The following is a 15,079-nucleotide window of genomic DNA, read 5'->3' as shown; positions in this document are numbered from 1 at the left end:
GGGGGGGGGGGCGTTTGTGGTGCCCCCCTCAAAGATTTTTGGAGGGGGGGGTGTCAAAAAAAACGGGGTAATAAAGCGCGATTGGGACGATTTTTAATTTGGCGGCTCCCGCCGCCGAGTTCGGAGGGGGGGGGAGGGTGTGTTTTTCCCCCCAATTTGGGGGGTGTTTTTCCCCCCACCCCCCCCGATTTGGGGGTAGCCCCCCCCCCCCCCCTCCCAGGGTTTGCGGGGGGGGGGTTTTTTTGGGGGAGGGGGGGTCATTTGATGCAATCCATGACGTGGATCTGGAGGGTGTCCATGTCGGGGGCCTTGTACTGGCACTTGGGGCAGCAGAGATCGGGCTGTTCCTCGGGGGGGGCGCGGGGCGGGGGGGGCAGCCCCCCAAAACCTGAGGTGGGGGGGGGGAGGGGAACGCCGTCACCCCCCCGTACGACCCCCCCCGCGGCTGCGTTTTGGGGCTGGGGAGGGGTTTTCCCCCCCCCACCCCCCAAAAAACAACTCACCCCCCCCCGCCGGCGGCCGCAGCTCCGAGTGCCGGTTCCTCATTTCCTCCATGCGGATCCTGCGGGATTTTTCGGGGGGGGGGGGGGACACACACGTGGGAATTTTTTTTGGGGGGGGGGAGGATTTTAGTGGGGGGGGGTCCAGGCACGTTTTGGGGGGATTTCGGGTAAATTTGGGGAGGGTTAAGGAAGGTTTTTGCGGGGGGGGGGGGTGTCTTAGGTGAAGCCGAGGGGAGAGACGGAGGAAGGACGGGGGGGGGCGGGGGGTTTTTTGGAGGGGGGGGATTTTGGGGGTCCCGGGGGGGGATTTTGGGGTCTTTGGGGGGGTTTTGGGTGTCCCCGGGGTACATTTTTGGGGGGGTTTAGTGTCATTTTTCGGGGCTTTGGGGACATGATGAAGCACAGGAAAGTTGGGGGGGGGGCGGAGTTTTTTGGGGGGGTTTGGGGGTCTTTGAGGGGGGGGTTGGAGTCCTCGGAGGAGGGGGGATTTGGGGGTCCCCGGGGTACATTTTTGGGGGGTTTAGTGTCAATTTTGGGGGGGTTTAGTGTCACTTTTGGGGCTTTGGCGACGTGACGGTGAAGCACAAGAAGGCTTGGGGGGGGGGGGGGCAGGAGTTTTTGGGGGGGTTTTGGGGTCCGGGGGGGGGGGATTTTGGAGTCCTCAAGGGGGGGGGAATTTTGGGGTCCCGGGGGGGGATTTGGGGGTCCCCGGGGTACATTTTTGGGGGGGTTTAGTGTCAATTTTGGGGGTTTTAGTATCACTTTTGGGGACACGATGAAACACAGGAAGGTGGGGGGGGGCAGGAGTTTTTGGGGGGGGGTTTTGGGGTCCCGGGGGGGGGATTTTGGAGTCCTTGAGGGGGGGGGGATTTTGGGGTCCCGGGGGGGGATTTGGGGGTCCCCAGGGTACATTTTTGGGGGGGTTTAGTGTCAATTTTGGGGGTTTTAGTATCACTTTTGGGGACACGATGAAACACAGGAAGGTGGGGGGGGGGCAGGAGTTTTTGGGGGGGGTTTTGGGGTCCGGGGGGGTGGATTTTGGGGTCCTCAAGGGGGGGGGATTTGGTGTCCCGGGGGGGGTTTTGGTGTCCCCGGGTTACATTTTTGGGGGGGTTTAGTGTCAATTTTGGGGGTTTTAGTATCACTTTTGGGGACACGATGAAACACAGGAAGGTGGGGGGGGGGCAGGAGTTTTTGGGGGGGGTTTTGGGGTCCTTGAGGGGGGAGGAATTTTGGGGTCCGGGGGGGGTTTTTGGTGTCCCCGGGGTACATTTTTGGGGGGGTTTAGTGTCACTTTTGGGGGGGTTTAGTGTCGCTTTTGGGGCTTCGGCGACGCGACGGTGAAGCACAAGAAGGGGCGGGGGGGGGGGGCAGGAGTTTTTGGGGGGGTTTTGGGGTCCCGGGGGGGGGGTGGGTTTTTGGGGGGGGTGGGTGTGTGTGTGTGTCCCCCCCCCTCCCCTCCCCTCCCCAAACACCCACCTGGCGGCGGCCTCGGCCTCCAGGCGCAGGCGGAGCTGGGCCAGGGCGTCCTGCAGGGCCTCGCGCTGCGCGTGGAGCTGCTCCCGCGCCGCCCGCTCCGCCGCAAAATCCGCCTTGTAGATGTCCGCCTTCCCGGGGGGGGGACAAAAAAAGCGGCGTTGTGACACTCTGGGGGGGGTGGGGGGGTTGTCATTGTCACCTTTAACCCCCCCCCCCCCCGGACCTGCGCCTGCAGCACGGGGATGGTCTCCAGCCGCGCTCGCTGCTGCTCGGCCTCCGCCTTCAGCTTGTCGATCAGCTCCTGCTTGGCCGCCAGCGCCTCCTCCGCCGCCCGCAGCCGCCCCCGCGCCTCCGCCAGCTGCCACCGGTGCCACCGTCACCGTCACCGGCGTCACCCGCACCCCAAGGGTCAGCCCCCCCCCCCCCCAAACCACCACCACCCCGGGGTCCCCGAGGGCTGGGGGGTGGGGAGCGGGGGGCCATCCCCCGGGGTTCCCCAAGGGGCGAGAGGCCACCCCGGTGTCCCCAAGGGCCATCGCCGTGTCACCAAGGGGACAAGGAGCCACCCCCGGTGTCCCCAAGGGCCATCGCCGTGTCACCAAGGGGACAAGGAGCCACCCCCAGTGTCCCCAAGGGCCATCCCGGGGTCCCCAAGGGGACAAGGAGCCACTCCCAGTGTCCCCAAGGGCCATCCCGGGGTCCCCAAGGGGACAAGGAGCCACCCCCAGTGTCCCCAAGGGCCATCCCGGGGTCCCCAAGGGGACAAGGAGCCACCCCCAGTGTCCCCAAGGGCCATCCCCATGTCACCAAGGGGACAAGGAGCCACTCCCAGTGTCCCCAAGGGCCACCCCGGTGTCCCCAAGGGGACAAGGAGCCACCCCCGGTGTCCCCAAGGGCCATCGCCGTGTCACCAAGGGGACAAGGAGCCACCCCCGGTGTCCCCAAGGGCCATCCCGGGGTCCCCAAGGGGACAAAGAGCCACCCCCGGTGTCCCCAAGGGCCATCGCCGTGTCACCAAGGGGACAAGGAGCCACCCCCAGTGTCCCCAAGGGCCATCGCCGCGTCGCCAACAACCATCCCAGTGTCCCCAAGGGACAAGAAGCCACCCCCAGTGTCCCCAAGGGCCATCCCTCTGTCCCCAAGGGTCACCTCGGTGTCCCCAAGGGGACAAGGAGCCACCCCCGGTGTCCCCAGGGGCCATCCCGGGGTCCCCAAGGGGCACTTTGGGTCCCTAAGGGGCACCTCGGGGTCCCCAAGGGGACAAGGAGCCACCCCCGGTGTCCCCAAGGGCCATCCCCGTGTCCCCAAGGGGCACCTCGGGGTCCCCAAAGGGACAAGGAGCCACCCCCAGTGTCCCCAAGCACCATCCCTGTGTCCCCAAAAGTCACCTCGGTGTCCCCAAGGGGCACTTTGGGGTCCCCAAGGGGACAAGGAGCCACCCCATTGTCCCCAAGGGCCATCGCCGCGTCGCCAAGGGGCACCTCGGGGTTCCCAAGGGGACAAGGAGCCACCCCCGGTGTCCCCAAGGGCCATCCCCATGTCCCCAAGGGGCACTCTGGGGTCCCCAAGGGGACAAGAAGCCATCCCCGGTGTCCCCAAGGGTCATCCCCGTGTCCCCAAGGGTCACCTCGCTGTCCCCAAGGGGCACCTCGGGGTCCCCAAGGGGACAAGGAGCCACCCCGCTGTCCCCAAGGGCCATCCCTGTGTCCCCAAGGGTCGCCTCAGTGTCCCCAAGGGGACAAGAGGCCACCCCAGTGTCCCCAGGGGCCATCCCGGGGTCCCCAAGGGTCACCTTGGTGTCCCCGAGGAGCACTTTGGGATCCCCAAGGGTCACCTCAGCATCCCCAAGGGGACAAGAGGCCACCCCAGTGTCCCCAAGGGCCATCCCACTGTCCCCAAGGGGCACTTTGGGGTCCCTGAGGGTCACCTTGGTGTCCCCAAGGGGACAAGAGGCCACCCCAGTGTGCCCAAGGGCCACCCCGCTGTCCCCAAGGGGACAAGGAGCCACCCCAGTGTCCCCAAGGGCCACCCCAGTGTCCCCAAGGGGACAAGGAGCCACCCCAGTGTCCCCAAGGGCCACCCCGCTGTCCCCAAGGGGATGTAAACGGAGCCGGGAGCCACCCCCAGTGTCCCCAAGGGCCACCCCAGTGTCCCCAAGGGAACAAGGAGCCACCCCAGTGTCCCCAAGGGCCACCCCAGTGTCCCCAAGGGGACAAGAGGCCACCCCAGCGTCCCCAAGGGCCACCCCAGCGTCCCCACGGGCCACCTCCCCGTCACCCTCCCGAAACGTGTCCCCCCACGGCTCCCCCGGCGCCACCGAGGGGGTGCCCCGGGCTGTCCCAAAGGCCACCCTGGGGGCCGGGGGCGGGGGGAAGAGGTGACAAGGGGGGGGGGGGGTGTCGCGTCCCCAACGCGTCCCCAACCTGTCCCTGCTTGTCCCCCTCCAGGCTGGCCTTGATGTGGGCGTCGTACTCCTGGAAGAGGTGGTGGTAGGCGACCTGCAGCTGCACCAGCTTGCGCCTGGCGGGGGGGGGACACAACGACGGGGACACGTCGGGGGGACGGGTGGCACGGGGGGTGTCACCCCCCCCCCCCCTCCGGTGTCACCGTCGTCACTCACTTCTCCTCGGTGGCCCCCTGACGCTCCACCCGCAGCGCGGCCTCCAGGTTGGTCACCTGCAGGCGCAGCTGGTCCAGCTGCAGCGCGTGGCCCGAGGCCGCCTCCTCCAGCGCCCGGCACCGCTCGCCCGCGGCCACCGCCCTGGGGGACACCCCTGTCACCTCCCCCCTGTCACCTCCCCCCTGTCACCCCTCCCCCCGGCACTGCTCGCCCGTGGCCACCACCCTGGGGGACACCCCTGTCACCTCCTGTCACCTCCCCCCTGTCACCTCCCCCCCCGGCACCGCTCCCCCGCGGCCACCGCCCTGGGAGACACCCCTGTCACCTCCCCCTTGTCACCTCCCCCCTGTCACCCCCCCCCCCCCAGCACCGCTCCCCCGCGGCCACCGCCCTGGGGGACACCCCTGTCACCTCCCGTCACCTCCTCCCTGTCACCTCCCCCCGGCACTGCTCGCCCGTGGCCACCGCCCTGGGGGACACCCCTGTCACCTCCCGTCACCTCCTCCCTGTCACCTCCCCCCCCCGGCACTGCTCGCCCGTGGCCACCGCCCTGGGGGACACCCCTGTCACCTCCTGTCACCTCCCCCCTGTCACCTCCCCCCTGTCACCTCCCCCCCGGCACCGCTCGCCCGCGGCCACCGCCCTGGGGGACACCCCTGTCACCTCCTGTCACCTCCCCCTTGTCACCTCCCCCCTGTCACCCCCCCCCCCCCAGCACCGCTCCCCCGCAGCCACCGCCCTGGGGGACACCCCTGTCACCTCCTGTCACCTCCCCCCTGTCACCTCCCCCCTGTCACTGCTCCCCTGCGGCCACAGCCCTGGGGGACACCCCTGTCACCTCCCCCCTGTCACCTCCCCCCTGTCACCCCCCCCCCCCCCCGGTATCGCTCCCCCGCGGCCACCGCCCTGGGGGACACCCCTGTCACCTCCCGTCACCTCCCCCCTGTCACCTCCCCCCCGCGGCCACCGCCCTGGGGGACACCCCTGTCACCTCCTGTCACCTCCCCCCTGTCACCTCCCCCCTGTCACCTCCCCCCTGTCTGCCACCTCCTGTCCCCCCCTGCCCCCTCCTGTCACCTCCTGTCCCCTCCCTGCCACCCCCCTGTCCCCTCCTGCCACCCCCCCGCCACCCCCCGTCCCCTCCATCCCCCCCCCAGTCCCTCCCCGTCACCTCGTGTCACCCCCTGTCACCCCCCTCCCCCCGCCCCTGCCTCGGGGACACCTCCCTTTGGGGACACTTTGGGGACACTTCGGGGCCACTTTGGGGATGTTTTTGGGCCGCTTTGGGGCCGCTTCGGGGCTGCTTTGGGGCCACTGTGGGGCCACTTCGGGGACAGTGTGGGGCTACTTTGGGGCCACTTTGGGGACACCTTGGGGACACTCTGCGGCCACTTCGGGGACACTTTGGGGCCACTCTGGGGCCACTTCAGGGATCTTTTGGGGACACTCTGGGGCCGCTTTGGGGTCACTGTGGGGACACTTTGGGGACTCTTTGGGGATCTTTTGGGGCCACTTCGGGGCCACTCTGGGGACAGTGTGGGGACACCGTGGGGACGCTTCGGGGACACTCTGGGGCTGCTTCGAGGACAGTGTGGGGCCACTGTGGGGACACCGTGGGGCCACTTTGGGGCCGCTTTGGAGCCACTTTGGGGACTCTTTGGGGATGTTTTGGGGATCTTTTGGGGCCACTTTGGGGCCACTCTGGGACCACCTTGGGGCCACCGTGGGGCCACTGTGGGGACACTTTGGGGACTCTTTGGGGCCACTGTGGGGATGCTTTGGGAAACCATGGGGCCACTTTGGGGACACCGTGGGGACACCGTGGGGCCACTTTGGGGCCACTTTGGGGACTCTTTGGGGATCTTTTGGGGCCACTCTGGGGCCACCTTGGGGACACCGTGGGGCCACCATGGGGCCACTTTGGGGCCACTGTGGGGCCACTCTGGGGACACCGTGGGGACACCATGGGGACTCTTTGGGGATCTTTTGGGGCCACTTTGGGGCCACTTTGGGGACACTCTGGGACCACCTTGGGGCCACCGTGGGGACACCGTGGGGCCACTTTGGGGACTCTTTGGGGATCTTTTGGGGCCACTTTGGGGCCACTCTGGGGCCACCTTGGGGACACTGTGGGGCCACTGTGGGGACTCTTTGGGGACTCTTTGGGGATCTTTTGGGGCCACTTTGGGACCACCATGGGGACACCGTGAGGCCACTTTGGGGACTCTTTGGGGCCACTGTGGGGACTCTTTGGGGCCACTCTGGGGACACTGTGGGGCCACTGTGGGGCCACTGTGGGGACTCTTTGGGGACTTTTTGGGGCCACTTTGGGGACGCTTTGGGGACACCGTGGGGCCACTTTGGGGCCACTGTGGGGATCTTTTGGGGCCACTTTGGGGTCACTCTGGGACCACCATGGGGACACCGTGGGGCCACCGTGGGGCCACTTTGGGGCCACCGTGGGGCCACTGTGGGGACTCTTTGGGGACTCTTTGGGGCCATTCTGGGGACGCTTTGGGGACACCGTGGGGACACCGTGGGGCCACTTTGGGGACTCTTTGGGGATCTTTTGGGGCCACTTTGGGGCCACTCTGGGGCCACCGTGGGGCCACTTTGGGGCCACTGTGGGGATCTTTTGGGGACACTTCGGGGACTCTTTGGGGCCACTCTGGGGACACCATGGGGCCACTTTGGGGCCACTTTGGGGACTCTTTGGGGATCTTTTGGGGCCACTTTGGGGCCACTCTGGGACCACTCTGGGACCACCTTGGGGACACTGTGGGGACTCTTTGGGGCCACTGTGGGGCCACTTTGGGGACTCTTTGGGGACACCGTGGGGACTCTTTGGGGCCACTCTGGGACCACTCTGGGACCACCTTGGGGACACCGTGGGGACTCTTTGGGGCCACTCTGGGGACGCTTTGGGGACACTTTGGGGCCACTCTGGGACCACTCTGGGGCCACCGTGGGGCCACTTTGGGGACTCTTTGGGGCCACTCTGGGGACTCTTTGGGGATCTTTTGGGGCCACCTTGGGGCCACCGTGGGGCCACTTTGGGGACTCTTTGGGGCCACTCTGGGGACTCTTTGGGGATCTTTTGGGGCCACCTTGGGGCCACCGTGGGGCCACTTTGGGGACTCTTTGGGGCCACTCTGGGGACTCTTTGGGGATCTTTTGGGGCCACCGTGGGGCCACCGTGGGGCCACCCGCGCGGGGCCGCGTCCCACCTGTGCTGCAGCTGGTCCCGCTCCCGGCGGGCGCTCTCCAGCCGGCCCTGGCTCTCCCGCAGCTCCCCCAGCAGCGACGTCACCTGCGCCTTCACCGACGCCTTGTCCTGCTGCTCGGGGACACCCGCGTCACCTCCCGGGTGCTGTCCCCGTGTCCCCCCCCCCGAAAAAAAACCACCTGTCCCCGAGGTGTCCCCGAGCCCGTCCTACCTCCAGCTGGCGCCTCAGGGCCCGGAGCTGCAGCTCGGCCTCGCGCGTGGCCGCCGCCGCCCGTTCCTCCGCCGCCGCCGCCGTCCCCCGCGCCGCCGCCAGCCTGTCACACAGCGTGTCCCCTCCCCGCGCCGGGCACGCCGCCCCCACGGCGGGGGGGGGGACACGCCACCCCCCGGGGACGAGGAACCCACCCCCGTGTCCCCAAGGGGCGTCCCGGTGGCCCCAAGGCGGGGAAAGGGAGCCAGGAGCCCACCCCGGTGTCCCCAGGGTGTCCCCAAGGGGACGAGGAACCCACCCCCGTGTCCCCAAGGGGCGTCCCGGTGGCCCCAAGGCGGGGAAATGGGGCCAGGAGCCCACCCCGGTGTCCCCAAGGTGTCCCCAAGGTGCTACCAAGGGGACGAGGAGCCACCCCGGTGTCCCCAGGGTGTCCCCAAGGGGACAAGGAGCCCACCCCGGTGTCCCCAAGGTGTCCCCAAGGGGATGAGGAGCCCACCCCAGTGTCCCCAAGGGGCGTCCCGGTGGCCCCAAGGCGGGGAAAGGGGGCCAGGAGCCCACCCCGGTGTCCCCAAGGTGTCCCCAAGGTGCTACCAAGGGGACGAGGAGCCACCCCAGTGTCCCCAGGGTGTCCCCAAGGGGACAAGGAGCCCACCCCGGTGTCCCCAAGGGTCATCCCGGTGGCCCCAAGGTGTCCCCAAGGGGATGAGGAGCCCACCCCAGTGTCCCCAAGGGTCATCCCGGTGTCCCCAAGGTGCCACCAACGGGACAAGGAGCCCACCCCCGTGTCCCCAAGGGTCCTCCCGGTGGCCCCAAGGTGCCACCAAGGGGACAAGGAACCCACCCCGCTGTCCCCAAGGGGGTGAAATGGGACCAGGAGCCCACCCCAGTGTCCCCAAGGGTCATCCCAGTGTCCCCAAGGTGTCCTCAAGGGGATAAAGAACCACCCCAGTGTCCCCAAGGTGTCCCCAAAGGATCCCTGAGGGAACAAGGAGCCCACCCCGGTGTCCCCAAGGGTCGTCCCGGTGTCCCCAAGGTGTCCCCAAGGGAACAAGGAGCCCACCCCGGTGTCCCCAAGGTGTCCCCAAGGGGATGAGGAGCCCACCCCAGTGTCCCCAAGGGTCATCCCGGTGGCCCCAAGGGGGGAAAAGGGGGCCAGGAGCCCACCCTGGTGTCCCCAAGGGTCATCCCGGTGTCCCCAAGGTGTCCCCAAGGTGCTACCAAGGGGACGAGGAGCCACCCCAGTGTCCCCAGGGTGTCCCCAAGGGGACAAGGAGCCCACCGTGGTGTCCCCAAGGGTCATCCCGGTGGCCCCAAGGTGTCCCCAAGGGGATGAGGAGCCCACCCCAGTGTCCCCAAGGGTCATCCCGGTGGCCCCAAGGTGTCCCCAAGGGGATGAGGAGCCCACCCCAGTGTCCCCAAGGGTCATCCCAGTGTCCCCAAGGTGTCCCCAAGGGGATAAAGAACCACCCCAGTGTCCCCAAGGTGTCCCCAAAGGATCCCCGAGGGAACAAGGAGCCCACCCCGGTGTCCCCAAGGGTCATCCCAGTGTCCCCAAGGTGTCCCCAAGGGGACAAGGAGCCCACCCCAGTGTCCCCAAGGGTCATCCCAGTGTCCCCAAGGTGTCCCCAAGGGGACAAGGAGCCCACCCCGGTGTCCCCAAGGTGTCCCCAGGGTGTCCCCAAGGGGACAAGGAGCCCACCCCGGTGTCCCCAAGGGTCGTCCCAGTGTCCCCAAGGTGCCACCAAGGGGACAAGGAACCCACCCCAGTGTCCCCAAGGGGGTGAAATGGGACCAGGAGCCCACACCAGTGTCCCCAAGGGTCATCCCAGTGTCCCCAAGGTGTCCCCAAAGGGACAAGGAGCCCACCCCCATGTCCCCAAGGGTCGTCCCGGTGGCCCCAAAGTGCCACCAAAGGGACAAAGAGCCCACCCCGGTGTCCCCAAGGGGATAAAGAGCCACCCCAGTGTCCCCAAGGTGTCCCCAAAGGATCCCCGAGGGAACAAGGAGCCACCCCGCTGTCCCCAAGGGTCATCCCCCTGTCCCCAATGTGTCCCCAGGGTGTCCCCAAGGGGACCAGGAGCCACCCCCAGTGTCCCCAAGGGGACCCAGTGTGGGACAAGGAGCCACCTCCGTGTCCCCAAGGCTCATCCCGGTGTCCCCAAGGGGACAAGGAGCCACCCCGGTGTCCCCAAGGTGTCCCCAAGGACACAAGGAGCCCCCCCCAGTGTCCCCAAAGCGCCACCCCCGTGTCCCCAAGGGGGCCAGAGGGGGCCAGGAGCCACCCCCAGTGTCCCCAGGGTGTCCCCAGGGTGTCCCCAGGGTGTCCCCAGGGTGTCCCCGCACTCACTCAGCCTCGGTGGCCGCCAGCCGCTGCCTCAGCTGCTCCATGGGGCTGCTGGGGACAAAAGGGACCGTCACCGCGGGGGGGGGGGGGTTGGGGACATCGCGGGGCGTCCCCGGAGGCGGGGGAGGGGCTCACCTGGGGTCCGGGGGGGCGTCGGGGTCCCCCCGGGGGGGCTGGGGGTCCCCGGGGCCGTCGTGCTCCCGGCTGCGGGGGGGACACGGGGGGCTGGGGGGGTCCTTCGGCGCCGGCGCCTCCTCCTGCGGCCCCTCGGGGGGCTGGGGACAGCGCGGGGCGTGGGGACGTGGGGGGGACGCGGGGGGGACGCGGGGACACGGGGGACGCGGGGGGGACGCGGGGACACCGGGGGGGGGGGTGTGTGGGGACACCTAGAGGGACAGGGAGGGGACACGGGGACAGGGAGGGGACACGGATGGGGACAGGGAGGGGGAGATCAGGACACGGAGGGGACACGGGTGGGGACATGGGGACACGGAGGGGACACGGATGGGGAGGGGACACGGGTGGGGACACGGATGGGGCCATGGAGACACAGGGGGACGTGGGGACAGGGAGGGGGACAGGGATGGGGACACGGCTGGGGACATCAGGACACGGAGGGGACGCGGGTGGGGACACAGAGGGGGGACGTGGGGACACGGATGGGGACATCAGGACATGGACGGGACGTGGATGGGACATGGGGACACGGGGGGACATGGATGGGACACGGATGGGGACATGGGGGAACAGGGGGACACACGGGGACACGGAAGGGACATGAGGACATAGAGGGGACACGGGTGGGGACACAGAGAGGGACATGGGGACGCAGGGGAACGTGGAGGGGACACGGAGGGGGACAGGGATGGGGACATGGGGGGGACGTGGGGACAGGGACGGGGACAGGGATGGGACAGGGACGGGGACAGGGATGGGGACGCGGAGGGGAGACGGACGGGGACACAGACGGGGAGAGGACGTGGGGGGGGACGGGGAGGGGACACGGATGGGGACATCAGGACACAGAGGGGACAGGGATGGGGACATGGGGGGACAGGGGGACATGGGGATGGGGACGTGGGGGGACACGGATGGGGACGGGGACAGGGACGGCGACGTGGGGACAGGGAGGGGACAGGGATGGTGACAGGGATGGGGACAGGGACGTGGGGACAGGGAGAGGACAGGGATGGGGACAGGGATGGGGACAGGGACGTGGGGACAGGGATGGGGACAGGGACGTGGGGACAGGGATGGGGACAGGGACGTGGGGACGGGGACGTGGGGAGACAGGGGGACGTGGAGATGGGGATGGGGACGTGGGGACAGGGATGGGGACAGGGATGGGGACGTGGGGGGACAGGGGGACGTGGGGGGACAGGGATGGGGACGTGGGGACAGGGACGGGGACGTGGGGGGACAGGGGGACGTGGGGACAGGGACGTGGGGACAGGGACGGGGACGTGGGGGACAGGGACGGGGACGTGGGGACGGGGATGTGGGGACAGGGATGGGGACATGGGGGACAGGGATGGGGACAGGGACGGGGATGTGGGGGGACAGGGGGACGTGGGGACAGGGACGGGGACGTGGGGGGACAGGGACGGGGACGTGGGGATGGGGATGTGGGGACAGGGATGGGGACATGGGGGGACAGGGGGATGTGGGGACAGGGATGGGGACGTGGGGATGGGGACATGGGGGGACAGGGGGACATGGGGATGGGGACGTGGGGGACAGGGATGGGGACGTGGGGACAGGGACGGGGATGTGGGGACGTGGGGGGACAGGGACGGGGACGTGGGGACAGGGACGTGGGGGGGGGCGGGGGGGGGCGTGTGTCGTACCGCGGTGGTGGCGTCGTCCCCGTGGTGGCTGTCCCCGAGGGTGTCCCCGAGGGTGTCCCCGAGGCGGCGCAGGCGGCGGGTGGCCTCGTCCCTCTCGGCGCGCAGGCGCTGGACCAGGGCGCGGGCCTGGGCCGCCCTCCCCCGCAGCAGCTCCCGCTCGGCCCCCCACAGCCCCCGCAGCCCCCGCAGCTCCTCCAGCCGCCCCCGCAGGCTCTCGCTGCCCCGCCGCAGCGCCCCTGCCCCCCCCCGGCCCCCCCGTCAGGGCTGCGGGCACCGCGGGGGGCCACCCCCCCAACCGGGGACACCGGCGCGTCCCCCCACAGGCACGCACCAGGGACACCAGTGCCCCCCCCCACACACACACCAGTAACCCCAGGGACACCGGTGCCCCCCCACAGACACCCACCAGTAACCCCAGTGCCCCCCCCCAGACACACCAGTAACCCCAGGGATACCAGTGCCCCCCCCCACACACACACCAGTAACCCCAGGGACACCGGTGCCCCCCCACAGACACCCACCAGTAACCCCAGTGCCCCCCCCCAGACACACCAGTAACCCCAGGGATACCAGTGCCCCCCCACACACACACACCAGTAACCCCAGGGACACCGGTGCCCCCCCACAGACACCCACCAGTAACCCCAGTGCCCCCCCACACACACCAGTAACCCCAGTGCCCCCCCCCAGACAGCAGGGACACCGGTGCCCCCCCACAGACACCCACCAGTAACCCCAGTGCCCCCCCACACACACACCAGTAACCCCAGTGCCCCCCCACACACACACACCAGTAACCCCAGGGACACCAGTGCCCCCCCACAGACACCCACCAGTAACCCCAGGGACACCGGTGCCCCCCCACAGACACCCACCAGTAACCCCAGTGCCCCCCCCCAGACACCAGGGACACCAGTGCCCCCCCACACACCCACCAGTAACCCCAGTGCCCCCCCCCAGACACACCAGTAACCCCAGGGACACCGGTGCCCCCCCACAGACACCCACCAGTAACCCCAGTGCCCCCCCCCAGACAGCAGGGACACCAGTGCCCCCCCCCACACACACCAGTAACCCCAGTGCCCCCCCACACACACACCAGTAACCCCAGTGCCCCCCCCAGACACCAGGGACACCAGTGCCCCCCCCCAGACACCAGGGACACCAGTGCCCCCCCCACACACACACCAGTAACCCCAGTGCCCCCCCCCAGACACACCAGTAACCCCAGGGATACCAGTGCCCCCCCCCACACACACACCAGTAACCCCAGGGACACCGGTGCCCCCCCACAGACACCCACCAGTAACCCCAGTGCCCCCCCCCAGACACACCAGTAACCCCAGTGCCCCCCCCCAGACAGCAGGGACACCGGTGCCCCCCCACACACACACCCCAGTAACCCCAGGGATACCAGTGCCCCCCCACAGGCACGCACCAGTAACCCCAGTGACCCCAGTGCCCCCCCCCAGACACCAGTGACCCCAGTGCCCCCCCACACACACACCCCAGTAACCCCAGGGATACCAGTGCCCCCCCACAGACACCCACCAGTAACCCTAGTGCCCGCCCACACACACCAGTAACCCCAGTGCCCCCCCCCAGACACCAGGGACACCAGTGCCCCCCACACACCCACCAGTAACCCCAGTGCCCCCCACACACCCACCAGTAAGCCCAGGGACACCAGTACCCCCCCCCATGCACACCAGTAACCCCAGTGCCCCCCCCCCCACACCCCCCAGTAACCCCAGTGCTCCCCAGTCCCTCCCAGTCCCCTCCCAGTGTCCCCCAGACCCCTCCCAGTCTATCCCAATCCATCCCAGTGCCCCCCAGACCCCCCCCCAGTATATCCCAGTCCCTCCCAGTCCCCTCCCAGTGCCCCCCAGTCCCCCCCCCAGTCCCTCCCACTCCCCTCCCAGCGCCCCCCAGTCCCCCCGGATCCCTGCCAGTGTCCCCCAGTCCCCTCCCAGTATGTCCCAGTCGCCTCCCAGTATGTCCCAGTCCATCCCAGCCCTGTCCCAGTGCCCCCCCGGTCCCTCCCAGTGCATCCCAGTCCCGTCCCAGTGCATCCCAGTCCCCTCCCAGTATGTCCCAGTCCCCTCCCAGTGCATCCCAGTCCCGTCCCAGTATGTCCCAGTCCCCTCCCAGTGCATCCCAGTCCCCTCCCAGTGCCCCCCAGTCCCCTCCCAGTATGTCCTAGTCCCCTCCCACTGCATCCCAGTCCCCCCCCAGTGCCCCCCAGTCTCCTCCCACTATGTCCCAGTCCCCTCCCAGTGCATCCCAGTCCCCTCCCAGTGCCCCCCAGTCCCCTCCCAGTGCATCCCAGTCCCCCCCCAGTGCCCCCCAATCCCCTCCCAGTGCCCCCCAGTGCCCCTCCCTCTCCCCTCCCAGTGCCCCCCCCCGCCGCTCACCCTTCAGCTCCCGGTTCTCCGCCATCAGCCGCTCCAGCACCTCGGGCCCCGCCGCCGCCGCCGCCGCCGCCGCAGCCGCCCCCCCGGCCCCGGCCGCCGCCGCCGCCGCCGCTTCCGGCTCCTCCGCCGGGGCCCCGCCCTCGGCCCCGCCTCCCGGGCCCGGCCCGGCCCCGCCCACCGCCATCCCCGCCGCCCGCCGCCCGCGCCCGCCGCTCATCGGCCGCCGCACCGGCAGCCCCCGGCGGCCGCGCTCCCCGCCGCTTCCTCCTTCCGCCGGAAGCGGAACTGACCTCACGCCCGCGCGCCGAGCGGCGGGAGGGGGGGGGGAGGGAGGGGACGCGCCTCGCCCCGCCCCTCGCCCGTCCCGATTGGTCGCGCCCCACCCTCCCGCCCCAGCGGCACCGCCCCCACCCTCCTCGGCGGCGATTGGCCGGC

At 69.5% G+C, this 15,079-nt stretch overlaps 2 protein-coding genes across 3 annotated transcripts; both read right to left on the bottom strand.

The window, feature by feature from the left end:
• Nucleotides 1-71: 71 nt before the first annotated feature.
• IKBKG (inhibitor of nuclear factor kappa B kinase regulatory subunit gamma) lies at nucleotides 72-14,878 on the bottom strand. 2 transcript variants are annotated; one of them, XM_074571967.1, is made up of 12 exons: nucleotides 14,645-14,878; nucleotides 12,231-12,466; nucleotides 10,519-10,658; nucleotides 10,387-10,431; nucleotides 8,040-8,142; nucleotides 7,830-7,939; nucleotides 4,603-4,743; nucleotides 4,406-4,502; nucleotides 2,206-2,340; nucleotides 1,983-2,110; nucleotides 504-562; nucleotides 72-388 (listed from the first exon to the last, which is right to left on the bottom strand). In XM_074571967.1, exons 1-12 carry the CDS (start codon nucleotides 14,859-14,861, stop codon nucleotides 258-260), a joined length of 1,542 nt encoding a protein of 513 aa, XP_074428068.1. In that variant the 5' UTR covers nucleotides 14,862-14,878; the 3' UTR covers nucleotides 72-257. The 2 variants fall into 2 exon arrangements, with proteins under 2 accessions (XP_074428068.1, XP_074428066.1); XM_074571965.1 differs by having other exon boundaries at nucleotides 10,387-10,434; nucleotides 14,645-14,876.
• LOC141737288 (uncharacterized) lies at nucleotides 5,806-7,825 on the bottom strand (the record flags this gene model as incomplete). The annotated part of the gene is made up of 1 exon (XM_074571964.1): nucleotides 5,806-7,825. A coding segment is annotated over one exon (1,758 nt), but the record flags the coding sequence as incomplete, so codon positions are not given.
• Nucleotides 14,879-15,079: the final 201 nt, after the last annotated feature.

Source organism: Larus michahellis, unplaced genomic scaffold, assembly GCF_964199755.1.
Source record: "Larus michahellis unplaced genomic scaffold, bLarMic1.1 SCAFFOLD_506, whole genome shotgun sequence".
Taxonomy (NCBI): domain Eukaryota; kingdom Metazoa; phylum Chordata; class Aves; order Charadriiformes; family Laridae; genus Larus; species Larus michahellis.
Note: the sequence above shows the minus strand (reverse complement) of the source record. Positions and strands in the feature narration are given on the sequence as shown.

Bases quoted from the DNA above. Each gene is read 5' to 3' on its own strand.
- IKBKG (XM_074571965.1), bottom strand. From the start codon at position 14,861: ATGAGCGGCGGGCGCGGGCGGCGGGCGGCGGGGATGGCGGTGGGCGGG. The intron at 10,435-10,518 runs GTGAGCCCCTCC...TTTTGTCCCCAG, and splicing joins GACGCCCCCCCGGACCCCAG to CAGCCCCATGGAGCAGCTGA. The intron at 2,341-4,405 runs GTTGGGGACGCG...CACCGGTGGCAG, and splicing joins AGGGGGACAAGCAGGGACAG to CTGGCGGAGGCGCGGGGGCG.